Consider the following 13,489-nt stretch of genomic DNA (forward strand, 5'->3'; position numbering starts at 1 on the left):
TTAAAATTTTTTTTTTCAGATTTCCGTCTATATTGAAATTAACTTTTAGCAGCAGTCGGAAGTATATTAAGAAAAAATCAGATTTTTAAGCTTTTTTAAATTTCTTCTTTGTTTAAAAATTCCTTTTTTTTTTAATTTTAATTTTAAAAAAATTTTTTAATTATTAATTTTAATAAAAAAAAATTTTCCGTTTAATTTTCATGTTTTTTAAAAATTTGTTTCTTTTAATTTTAATTTTTTTTAATTTCTTGTTTAATTTTTATTTTTAATTTATATATATTTTTAATTAAAAAATTTTTTATATTATATTTTTATATTTTTTAATTTTATTAAATTTATTAAGTACATGTACGTGCGTGCGTGTTTTCTGTATTCTAGTCAGATGTTGTAAATACTGCCGTTACAAATAATGTTACAAATGTGAAATTAAGTATTAATAAAATCAATAAAACAACAACGAAATGACATTTCAATAGTAATTTAATTTGTCTTGAAGATCCCTACAATATTATAGAAAAAATTGTATGGTGCTATTTAAAAAATTTAAGATGATTATGAAAAATCTTGATTTTTTATAAAAACAAATTTTTTATATTTTTTTATCGCGTGTTGTAGCCTATGTGAAACAGATATTGACCTTTTAACTTTTTTTTTAACTGTCGAATCTGAGAAATTGTACGGATGATGAACATTCTATATATGTATATAATAATATTAATAATGATGTAAAAAAAAACAGTACATTGCTAACTGCATTATGAATCAAGAGTATTTATTTATCATTAAGTTGTAAGGTATAATCAGAGAATGGAAAGTTACTTTTTAAAAATAACAAGTTATCGAGTAGAAAAAGTAACAAGTTATCATTACTTGTTATCGATTTTTAAAAGTAACTCGTTACAGTTATCATTACTCGAAAAAGTAACTTTTTGTTACTTTTTCGTTACTTTTCTAAAATCGACTACAATCACAGCGGATAGGTATCTAGGGGCTTTCTAGTCTCAAGCGCTATAAATAACTTGCGTTCAATCGAACCGTGTCTAATCATGCGAAGTAATGATAAAAGTAACTATAAAATTCGTTACCATTATCAAAAAAATGTAACTATCGTCACAGTTATCAAAAGAAAGTAACGCAATTACCAGTAAAATTAAAAAAAAATTGTGACTGTAATTTCGTTACAAGTAACGACTTACTTCCATTCCCTGATTATAATATTATACTATTAACAAGCAAACAAATTATGTTAAAAAGAAATGTAATAGAATGTAAAATGCCACTCATTATGCCAAAAAATACTATTATTAACAAATAGAGTTTTAATGTTGTCACATCTTAGCTTTGACGAAAAAAATTTCCATAGAATAATCAACATTTTATTAAACAACAGATACTCCTTAAAATTAATTTTTAATATCATCAAAAAAGATTGCTCAAAAAATTTAGAGAATTTTTAATATAAAAAAAATTGCTCACAAAATTTAGAGATCAAAATGACAATGAAACTCACACGAATAATAAAAAATAGACAGACATAAATAACTATATTTTTCACGATACTTTATATTCTATCTATTTCAGAAAAATTAAAAAAATTTTTCAAGGACAAATAAAGCAATTTGACTCGCTTACAGGAGATTAACAAGCTTAACTCTTTCATTAGAATTCAAAAAGATAAATTAACGTCACTTTCACAAATCAATGTGATTTGTAAATGTAGGACATAGAACTATTAGATTCATTATATGATCTATTTAAAAAAGTTTGACATTTTCACAGTTTGATTTTCATGTCAAACTGTGTTTTATTTCCTGTCATATATAATTTTTACATGTTTGTATCTATTTACTTATTATTATTTATTCCCGTTACATTATCTATGATCACCGATAATTGTTTTTGTGCTTCTCACATACTCTTGTTAACATGTTTTATTTAACAGATCATCATTAACAATATTACATAAGTTTTTTTAACTAATCTAACTTATAGATACGATAGACAACATTAAAATCACATTATGAATGTATGTTAACGATACTTCAATTTTATTATATTCTATCTCTTACATTTTATTATATTATACTAACGATTTTGTCATCACTGAAGAAGATCTAATCGAATGGATTGAAACATCTATAAGATCGTCCTTTTCAAGATTTAAATATATGAATTTACACGTCTAACTTGTTGGCTTGCATTGACTGATTTCACATTTATTCTTCGATTTATTCGTTCGCCTTGATTAAATTTGAGAATTATTTGCAACAGTTTTGTTTCAAGTACTTTCTTAAATAAAGAAATAATTGTTAAAAGTTTTTTCTCCCTAAAAGTTTTTTCATTTAATCTTTCATTTAATATTTTTTATTGTATTAAATTATACTGACATAATTTTTTTGTATCTATTTAGTTGTATCTATATTTCTTTTCAAAGTAATATATTTGATTGAAATATTTAATTTCAGTAATTTATTATGATATGGTATTATATTTATTGTAGGTGTTGGTAGTGACTCACTCGTTAGATGAATTATTAAAGGCAGCTAGCGCAAAATTTGAAATAACTGCAAAGAGAATTTTTACTTCGCAAGGTGGTGAAATTGATGATATTAAGCTTATTAGGTAAAAAGCTTATTTATTTTTATATTTTGTTTAGATATAATAATATTTAGATATAAAATTTTTTGGATTAATATTTCTCAATTTTTCTTTGCAGAGATGATGATATTTTATATGTTTCAAGTGGGGAAAATTTTATACATACAAGTAAAATTTTGAACCATAATCAACTAAGCAAGAATTCAGAATGGATTACACTGAATGTTGGAGGAAAATATTTTACCACAACTAGGAATACTTTAACCAAAAAAGAACCTATGAGTATGTTAGCAAGGTATATTATCTTTTTCTAATTAATCAGCTTCTATTGGGATGGATGTATGGTGCGCGCACGTGTGTGTGAACTTTAAATTAATATTCTCATACTTTTTTAAGATCAAGTGAGAGAATTAATGTGTCAGAACAAATAAATCGTGTAACGTGTAATAAAAATATCAACATTAAACCAATACAGAAGATATTCACATAAACATTCGCATAAATATCGTTTTATTGATTAAAAACTGAAAGAAGGAGCCAATTTGGCTCCTCGCAAAATTCAAACTAATATAACTTTTTCAATTTTGCTTCCATGTGATATTCTTTTGTGACTTTTCATCATTTTTCATGTTTCTTAATTTTAGTAAAAAAATTTTCAATTATATAAAATAATTGAATTTTTATTTGTCTACCTAGAAAGATTGTTACGCGTTAGACCCAATTTGGCTCCTTTATCCGATCCAGTGTTAAAAAGTACAGTACGTTTCGACTCAAGTGTCAGGTTATAATCAATCACAAAGTTAGATTTACATTCAAATTAAGCTTTGTCATTAATATAATGGTTATATTTTAGAATGAACTGTCGTAGAGCTTGTGAGATGCACGGTCAAATATTAGCAGAGTCTTCATGTTATCAATTTATTCAATAATAAAACAGCTCAACGAAAGCATATTAATTTTAACATCTGTCACAAGATCGTCTGACTTTAAATTCACATTGTAGTTAATTGATATTCGTTCTTTATCATGTAAGTCAATTTTATAAACAACGATATTTATATAATAGTGAAGTATAATATATTCTATAATTTATTGTTACAATTCCTTTTTTATTTATAAATTTCTATGATTTTTTAAATCAGAATTTACTATTTTATTGTTGAACAAGTTATTAAGCTAGTCTAAAGTCTTTAAAGTGTGTTTTTTATGGCTGAACTAGTGTACACTTTTGGAACTTAAAGTGAGGTAGATATACTACGTTTGTCGAAAGCGAGAAATAGAGTTCTAGTGCAATCTAATGCAGGAATAAAAAACTATTTGATTATAGGCACTTCACTTACAAACTTTACAACTCTATCTAGACAACGACATATATACTAGTAATGGGCATAATTGACCATTCTGCAAAATTGATTAAATCGATTATGTCAATAAATCCAAATCGATTATAATCAATTAGTCTTTTAAGATAATCGATTAATCGATTTATAAACATTTAATTAAAGCTGTTTTTTTTTGTTATTGGTCTATTGAAAAATAATTAAAGTAAATAAAAATTATAACAGAATTTAAAATCTTCATTTCTTTATTCGTACACATTTGCGTATAAACTTTTTTAGAATATAATCTTTTTTATAATTAAAATGTGTTAAAATAGAAGTTTTTTTACACAACTTTTTTAGATTACAAGTTTGTAATTTTTATTTAAAGAACTTAAAATTTTTACATTTTTGGGAAACAATTTCTTCATTCAGGAAATATACTCAGTGATAGAGAATCGTTTTATTGGCATAGAATTGCCAGGAGTACATAAATATTTTAAAGTTATTAGATAAATTTCTAGATGTCTAGTTTTTAAATAATGCATAGGTTTTTCAAACAGATTAATATTTGGACATGATAGAAAGTTTCTAATTATCTAAATATTTCCTTCTCTTTCCATAATTCTTTATTATTTCCCCTTTCACCTCATCTAATTCCTCATCATACAATTTTCTTAAGATCTCTTCCTTATTTTTTCCTAATTTAGTAAACCTTTCTTTTATTTCCGAACATTCCTCTACATAGTGCTTTAAATTATCTTTTCCCTTATTACAGAATATACACTTTCTCGTATGCTCTTCTACCCAATATTTATTACCTTCCTCTAAGTTCCCACATTTTAATTTGAACAAGGCTCTCATCTCTAGGAAAATTACAGGAATGGTCAGGATTTCCTTAAACAGAGAGATTTTATTTCGTGCCTTTCCCACAGATTGTCTACATTAGACTGACTCATCAGTGCCTGCCTGTTCCTGCAGGACGCCTCGCTGGACGCTCGCTATTCGTGCATCGCGTATATTAATGCGCGGGGTTTTTCCATTGGCCGCACTATAGGGCCGTGCGGAAATCAGGGTCCATTTAGAGTATAAGGCCCTGAATAAATTAAAAATCCTACAACTTGTCCATCCTGACGCGTCTCGGTCACGTACGCTTTTAAGGTTTACAAAATTAATAGAAATTACTTAATTAATGATACATCCCACATTATAATACAGCTTAGAACTAATCTTATTTGCTAAATCGTTGATCTTAATTTTAATTGATTTCGCGTATCCATGTTTTCATTCGTTCTGCGGACACTACACCGTTGTATGGCATTTGTGTAATCTGGAATCCAGGAATATCGGTTACAATGTATCATTTGCGCCTTTATTCACAACAGGAGCTTTATATTTCGGGATTAGCTTTTTATTCGCATCAACGGTGGTATCTACTTGGTATCTCTTGGTTGATTATGTCCACATAATCGCCAACTTGGGATGTCGTCGCGGTTTTCCGAGATTTATTGTACGTTTTCTCGTTTGTTGTTTGACTCTCTATAATTTTACACGACGCTGCTTCTTGCAATTCGGCCAGATTTTCTTTTGTCTGACTATTTAAGCTTAACCATAAAAACTCGTGTAATCTCTCCTAACTGACTTTAATCCGAATAACAGTTGGCTAGGAGTATTCCCAGTAGATCTGCAAACAGTATTATTAATTGCAAATTCGGCTTGACTAATTACTTGGTCCCATTGGGAGAATCACTTAACCTTGCTAGGATAGGCATTAAGACTCGATTTAATCTCTTAATCTGTCCATTAGCACACGGAGAAGTGGTTATCAGGACCAGTGGTTATCAGTGGAGTGGTTATCAGAACATGATCAATGTATTCTTTCTTTAAGAAATCCTTGAATTCACTTGATGTGAATGCGTTACCTCGATCGCTTATGATTCGTCGTGACTTACTGTAGTATCGGAAATATTCCTAAATGTTTTATAGCTTCGTTAGAACTCGTAGTCTTACAGGGATATAGAAATTTAGAAAATGCGTCTACACAAACTTATACCCTCGACTCGTTTTTTCCAAGGATCCGTAATGATCTATATGACAGATTTGAAACGGTAATTTTCCTTTCGGAATACTGTGTGAATATCCTTCTGGTCGTCCATTCGATGGGGAATATTCGATGCATTTAAGACAATTCTTTATGTAACTTTTCACTTTCACCTGCATATCGGGAAACCAATAGATTTTTGTAATATTCGCGATTACTTTGCTCGCTCCTACATGCCCAATATCGTCATGACACGTACAATGTCATTATTGATATTGTTTTCCATTATTTCCGGTACATAAAATAACAACTTGTTTTTATTGATTTTCCGATATATGAGGCCATCTCTAAGCTCATATAGCTTATCTTTGTCCTTTTCCAATCCGGTTGCGGATTTTATTGATCTCTGTATTTTGATTTTGTTTTATAGATAATACTTGTTTAAAAATATTTCCTTCTAATACTAAGATACTGTTACATCGGCTCAACGCGTCTATATGCGCCATATGCTTACCCAGTCGATTACTTCGTAATCGTACTGTTATAGGAACATTGTCCAATGCGCGATTCTCGGATTAATGTTTTGTCTGCTAAGGGTAAGACGGAAGCAATCTGTGATAATTTTGAAATGAGTGCCCGACAAATAAACGTGGAATCTCTTAATCGCATATATAGCGATCAGACATTCCTGGAATATTTAAATTCCGCCGGTGTCGTTCGGTGACTGAAATACGATATTGCTCCATCTTGCTGTTGTAACAGTATGGTATAATACCAAATCCATTCACACTCGCATCACAATGTAATTCTGTTTTCGCGGCGGGACAATAAATCGCTAATATTGGATGATTAGATAGGCTTTTAACGCTTTGAAGGCTTTATCTTCTTTCGCGTCGAATTTGAATGATGAATCTTTTTTAATCAATTCGTACAGCAGTTTCGCTATAACCTCAGAATAAATTTGCGAAAATAACTCGCAAGTCCTATGAAGCGCTGTCTTTCGTGTTACGCGGAATCGGGTAATAACAGATTCGACGTTTTCCGCGCTTAATTGAATATCATTTTCATTAATTAAGTATCGAGATACATAATCGTACAAAAAGGAGCATTTATCTGAAATCAAAGTTTATACTTCTGTGCGATTTTGAACACTCTTCAGAGGATGTCGAGGTGCTCTCGCATTTCCTCGGTAGCTATCGAGATATCGTCCATATATATTAAGACTTTCTCTGATCATTAATTTAAATATTTGTTGTATGTATCGTTGAAAAACTCTAGGGTATTTTCGGGCATTCGTGAGCCCGAATAGCATTTTCAAATATTCAAATTGGTCTAGAGGTGTAATGAAGAATATTTAATCGAGAATTCATTTTAATGTGGTGAAAACTGTTTTGTAAATTCTCTTCCCCTTTAATCGATCTAAATGTCTATCATCTATGGCATTGGAAAGTTATCTTTAATCGAGATTTTATTTATTTCTCGGTAATCTACGTACAACCTCAAGTTACCATCTTTCTTCCGAACTAATACAATCGGACTCGCGAAACTTTCTCGAATTACATCTTCTTTAGTTAAATCGTCCAAGATGACGGCTAATTTTAATTTGTCGGCATGTGCCAAAGCCGCACGCGAAAGCTGATTGGTTGCTTATGCTTTAAGCGTATTATCATTTTCGGAACATTTTCCGAAACATTTCCAGCAAATCTTCCTTCTTGTTTATCAGATATATGTCTCGGTATAAATCCTTTAAACTTGTTATTGTCTTGTACGAAGCGCTTACGCATACATTTAAGTTTGGCTCATTGAGTGATTGGTCGGTACAATCTATATGTAAAATCTGTTTGGCGAAATTATCCGTGTTAACTGACAAATCAGTTTTGTTTCGCGTGACCTCAAACACTCGGTCAATCGATTTTCACTGCCTGATTGGATGTATCATAAAATCTCTTCCTAGCAGCGCAGCACCATTCATCATTTCATCAGGCATAACAAAGAATTTAATATTGACATCAATGTTATTTATTTTAACACATCTTTCAAAAATACTTAATATTTTAATAAATCGCGAATTGTGAAAGCCATTGAATCAGAAATCGTTGTTCGTGACGGGATAGCGACAATTAATCGGCGCTTCTGGTTTAATAAAGCTTATCGGCGACCCGGTGTCGACGATCGCTATGCACGAAAACGTTATATGTTATATGTTATAGGTAATATGTTACCTTTGTTATCTGGCGCAGTATATGTTACAGATACCGTGTATGGCTCGGATCCTACAAACGGCTGTATGAGATTCGCCTCGCTTGCTTTGCTCTTTCCCGCCGATTCATCGGGTTGAGTGTCCGTTGGTTTGCTCACGGTTCGCGTTTCACGCACTCTGTCACGCAATGTCCCTTTTCCTTGCAGTTGAAGCACTTGATTCCTCGGGGTGCTGGATTTACCTCGGTGTGCTCGCTCGCTACCGTCTTTATTTTCTCCTTCGGCTTTTGGTGAATAGCGCCAATGAAATTCCGCTCACTCTTCGCGTTGTTCCTCAGTGTAATACTCTTGAATGCCTCTATAAGATCGACGGCATCCTTGAAACGCTGCAGCCTCGCTTGATCGCGTAACCGTACAGTCAGGTATTCCCTACATGACGTAGTCGATAATCTCGTCTGTGTCTATCGAAATACGAATCGCCGTGATAATTTTGTCATGGTAGTATTCATTGAACGTCTCTCCGACCTGCCATGTTCGTCGCTCGAATTTCTCAGAGCCATCTTGCTGGAATGATCGGACATTCGTTTCATCTCTTCCATGAGATTTATCGCATTCAATATGAGATTTTGAATAGAACCAACTCGAGACTTTCCCTTTTAATCTCGAACTAATGAGCACTCTCGTAGCGTTATCATCGAGATTATATATATCGCAGAAAATCAACCTGTTGTTTCCAATTCCGAAAGGCGTTACTCGAACCGTCGAATTCGCTCAGCATGTCCTTGAGCCCCTTCGGACGGTGATAATCCCCGTCTATGCTCATGCTAGGACTTCCGCTGGTTGGCGCTGTGCCTCACGTCGTAGCTCGATCTCGCGTCGAAGAAGATCCCTTTGTCGGACGAGCTCGAACTCACGATCTGCGACTGAATCTTCTCCATATGTACTCTGTCGCGACCCTATGTCACAACAGAGATTTGGTGCTGTAGATAACACCTCTGCCTCGGCGATTTTCCATATTTCGGGATCGTGTTCTTGCAAACGTAGTATCAAGTAGACCTTATTATCCACGATCGACAGATCCTTCGCCTCCAGCAATTTTTGAGTTGCACGGTGTAGTCTTGAGAATTCGTGCTCTTATCATTCGTATTAGTAATCACTATTGACTTACGTATTCAGTTACACAATAGTTACTCAGTCTCGCGATCGTGGCAGACCGACACACAGCCCGTTTCCACCTTGCTTTTTACACAGCAAAAATGGCCATTCGCGACGTACTATGCTGCTGCATAATGAAATTTCAAACGATTTTTCAACCGCGCACGTAACTCGATGCGTATCTAACTGATATATTATAGCGCGTATGTTTCGGTACAAATACCGGTACGAATTCTGAGTCGAATCCCACCTCTGTAGGAAAATTACAGGAATGATCAGGATTTCCTTAAACAGAGAGATTTTATTCTGTGCCTTTCCCACAGGTTGTCTACATTAAACTGACTAGATTAGACTGATTCATCGGTGCCTGCTCCTGCTCGCCTGTTCCTGGACTCGCTGGACGCTCGCTATTCGTGCGTCGCGTGTATTAATGCGCGGGGTTTTTCCATTGACCGCACTACATGGCCGTGCGGGAATCAGGGTTCGTTTAGAGTGTAAGGCCCTAAATAAACTAAAAATCTTACACCTCTTCTCCTCTTTTCCTTTCCTCTAATACTCTGGAATTTGTCTCTATTTCCTTTTATCTCTCGTTGTACTTTGCCTTATGAATTTTGCAGTCCTCTCACTGTCTTTGCACCTCTTTTTCCTTGTTTGTTAATTAATCCTCAAAATCTTTCTCCCCATATATTACTTCCCTTGCTTCTATATTCCATCCGTTCCTATTAATACCTCATCCTTTCCTGTCCGTATATATCCCTATCCATTCTTCTTCTTTTCTTTCCAACTCGCGTTTGTCAAATTTCCTATCCTTCTTGATTTTATTTTATGCTCAATCTTCTTGCTCTTATTCCCATCCTACTCTGAGTTTATCCATAAGCTTCTTCACAATTAAATATCTTGAGGTGTAGTTTGGTAAATCCAAACTAAACATCCATCTTACATAATCCATCATAATCTTTTCCAATTCCTTTCTCCTCCCAATCCCATGTTTCTACTCCATAAGCCATAACATTTGCACCAAATATTTAATAAGATCCATCTCCTGAAATCATTCCTGCACATTCTCTCGCCTAAATCTCACCCCTCATATCTTTCTTGCTGCCAGCTTTCTACTTAATTTCTTAATGTGATCTTTCCATATATAATATGGAAAAGAAGCATCGTTTCTTTTCCATATTATAAAACCGCCATTAATCCTACCTCTCTTCCCTTCTCTCCTTGCAAAATGACACTCCCATATATGTTTTCTTGGCAATCTGCCCTTTAACCTATCCCAATTTCCTCTATACATGTTCTTTTCCTCTATACATATTTCATACAGGCCGATACAGTCAAAATTTTTACATACCTCCAAAAATCTATGTCCTTGTTCCATATTCCTGTACAATTCCAGAATAATATACTTCTCTCCTTTTCCCCCTTTCTCTTATTATTTATTCTCTCTCCCCTTACTCCTATACCTATTTTTTTTCCATTCTTTCTTATCTTTCCCCTTTTATATTTCTTTTTCCTCTTTCTTTTGCTTACATTCCCTATTCTCTTACTTGTCTCCTCTTTTACCTTCGTTTTTCTCCTCTCCTCTTCCGCTTCTTCTTGGCTCAGTCGAAATTCTTCTTTGTCCGTAATATTATTATTCTTCTCGTCCTCTCCTACACTTCCTTTATTTTTCTCCGCTTCTTCTTTTTCTATCTCTACCTATCTCCTTCCATTCTCATTCTTTCTACTTCTACTTTTACTTCCTCTTGCCTCTTTGCTCCTTTACTCATCTATTCATTTTTTCTTGAATTTTCCTTTCCAACCTTAAGTCATTTTCTATAAATATTCTCCCCCCTTTTAACTTGTGCTTATTTTTCATAATTTCCTTTTTTTGCTCTTCTCCCTCTACATATACGCTATCATTCTCTCTAATTGCAACTATTACATTCAACCTCTAACTTTTCCTTTATCCACTCTTTTACTCATATCTCTCTTCTCTGCTCCTTTTCCCTACCTTTTGATTTTTCCTCTATTTTTATTCCTTTAACAAAGTTCAGTCTCCTTTCCTCTCTTTCGCCATTTTTTCAGTATATTAACCTCTCTATAACTCAGTCCTTCCTCACTAATAACTGATCCTGCTCCTGTATATGTGTTGTACCTTCTTCTGCCACTTACTCCATTCCTAGCCTCTTCTTGTTTACTCTCTTCTCTCCTACTGCTCCCTGTTCTTTCCCTAACTCCTCCCTCTAACTGCTCAAATTTGACCTCCAACTCTCTGCTTTTCTCAATCCCCTTACTCTAATCTCTGCTTCTTCCATTTGCTTCGCCCATTCCTCCTTCAGACTTTTGATTTCTCTTTCCATGCTGCTATATACTTCCCTTTTTGTCTCTCTAATTTCTCTTTCCAGCAAGCCGTATTTTCCTTTCTCATATCTTTTATCTTACTTAGTTTCTTCTTTCATCCGCCTCACCTTTTTCCCTAGTATTCACGAATGCTACTTTTTTCCCCTCAGTTAACTTTTTTTTGCCTCGCTTCCTGTTTCGCCTTGACTCCTCTATCTGACCCTCCGCTGGCCGTATCAACCGGTTCCTTTCCCGCCATAACCTCTTTCGCCTGCCTCCTATGCAAATTATCTATCGGCTCTCAAATTATCCCTATCTCGGCTTCCTTATTGCCTGTTCTCGAGAAATCCCACGTCTTAATCTGATTATTCACAATACTCGCCTATTATTCGCTATTCTTTCTCACATACTCTCCGCAAAGTTTGCATTCTCATCCACGCCACCTAATCAAGTCTAAGTTTCTAACTAAAATGATGATTGTCTACACTGATTACACAAGATTGAGAAGAATTTTTTATGAAACTGAAGATGCCAAGTGGACTTAATGTTCAAATGAGCATGAGTGTTCATAGCCGTCTGTGTGATATTATATAGACAACACATATGTGTGGTTACTTCGGCCGCATTAGGCCGTTGATTGATGGCATTGGTCGCGATGTTGTAAATTATCCTTGATTTGGTATCGAGTGTAGGAATTTAGTAAGTTCAGATCTAGATGTTTTAAGTCTTCTGACTACTCAGCCAAGAATTGAAGAACATTCTGCGTTGACAGTTGCGACACAGAATCAGAGAACGGCGGTCTGACGAAACCAGTAGCTACACAATTAAGCACGAGCCCATGTCCGTGCTCGCCCACGGCGCGCTGAAAGTGAACGAGACAGCGAACTCCTTCTCACACACTAGTCGCTTGTTTCGAGTGGCTGAATATGCTTTCTCATCAATCTCGGTCGCTCGACGGATCTACACATCAGTAAAGGATGGAGGGAATCCTAAATAACATAGTAATTTTATTAAATAGTGTACCCGTCCCCTTAATCCAGAATAGTATAAATCATGTTAAAACGTAACAGTTTACGAGATATTTAATTGTTTACGATTTTTCATGCGCATTATATAGTATACCTCCCCTTCATAAATTCGAGCAAGAATAGTTTAATAGAAGTAGAATTTAACCAGAAAAAAAATTATAAACTAGCATTTCTTTTCACGAAAGTCTCGAAAGGCCATTAGAAAAGAAATGCGTATGTTCGAGACTCGAGAATTGTGAAGAAAATATGCGAAAAAAACGAATAATTGCAAAAAACATGTTTTTCGCTTATAAAACGAAAGATATTGATTGTATGAAAAAAAAATTAATGTAAAAAATGTAAGTATTCGAAATAACTACAAAATGAGATGTGGAACATTAAAATCGATCTATTAGTTTAGTAGAAAAAAAACATTGAGATTTAAACGCAAAGCTTTGAAATTTTCGTAAAGTGTAGTCCTCGTAATGACAAACAAATCTAGTCCTGAGCAAGCCTGAAATGTTCATTAGTTTTTGCAAAAAGGCATTTATTCACTAATAATCTGTTTGCAGAAAACTTATTTTTATTAATTTTTTCTTCTTTGAGCAATCGCACAGCAATTTATAAGGGTGATTTTTTTTCTTCAAGAATTGTTATCATGTATACTTAATAACAAAACAATTTTTTACAGTTAAACTTTATTATAAAATTTAAAATGGTGAATCTTTTTTCGTATAAAAAATAGAAATAATTTCATTAATATGCATCATATCAAATAGCCTGTAAAGCATTCGAAATCTGACAATTTTCTACGAATTTAAAAAAAATTATTTTTCAAAAAAAATCACTTT

The 13,489-nt window shown here is 33.4% G+C and overlaps 1 protein-coding gene across 1 annotated transcript in view; it reads left to right on the forward strand.

Moving 5' to 3' along the window:
* Positions 1 to 13,489, forward strand: part of LOC105622260 (BTB/POZ domain-containing protein KCTD9) — a 37,702-nt gene that overhangs the window by 13,386 nt on the left and 10,827 nt on the right. Inside the window, exons 2-3 of the mRNA XM_012203680.1 lie at positions 2,501 to 2,622; positions 2,717 to 2,893. Of these exons, the coding sequence (XP_012059070.1) occupies positions 2,501 to 2,622; positions 2,717 to 2,893 (299 nt within the window). The remainder of the gene's footprint in view (positions 1 to 2,500; positions 2,623 to 2,716; positions 2,894 to 13,489) is intronic.

The sequence above is a fragment of the Atta cephalotes genome (genome assembly GCF_000143395.1).
Source record: "Atta cephalotes unplaced genomic scaffold scaffold00042, whole genome shotgun sequence".
Lineage (NCBI taxonomy): Eukaryota > Metazoa > Arthropoda > Insecta > Hymenoptera > Formicidae > Atta > Atta cephalotes.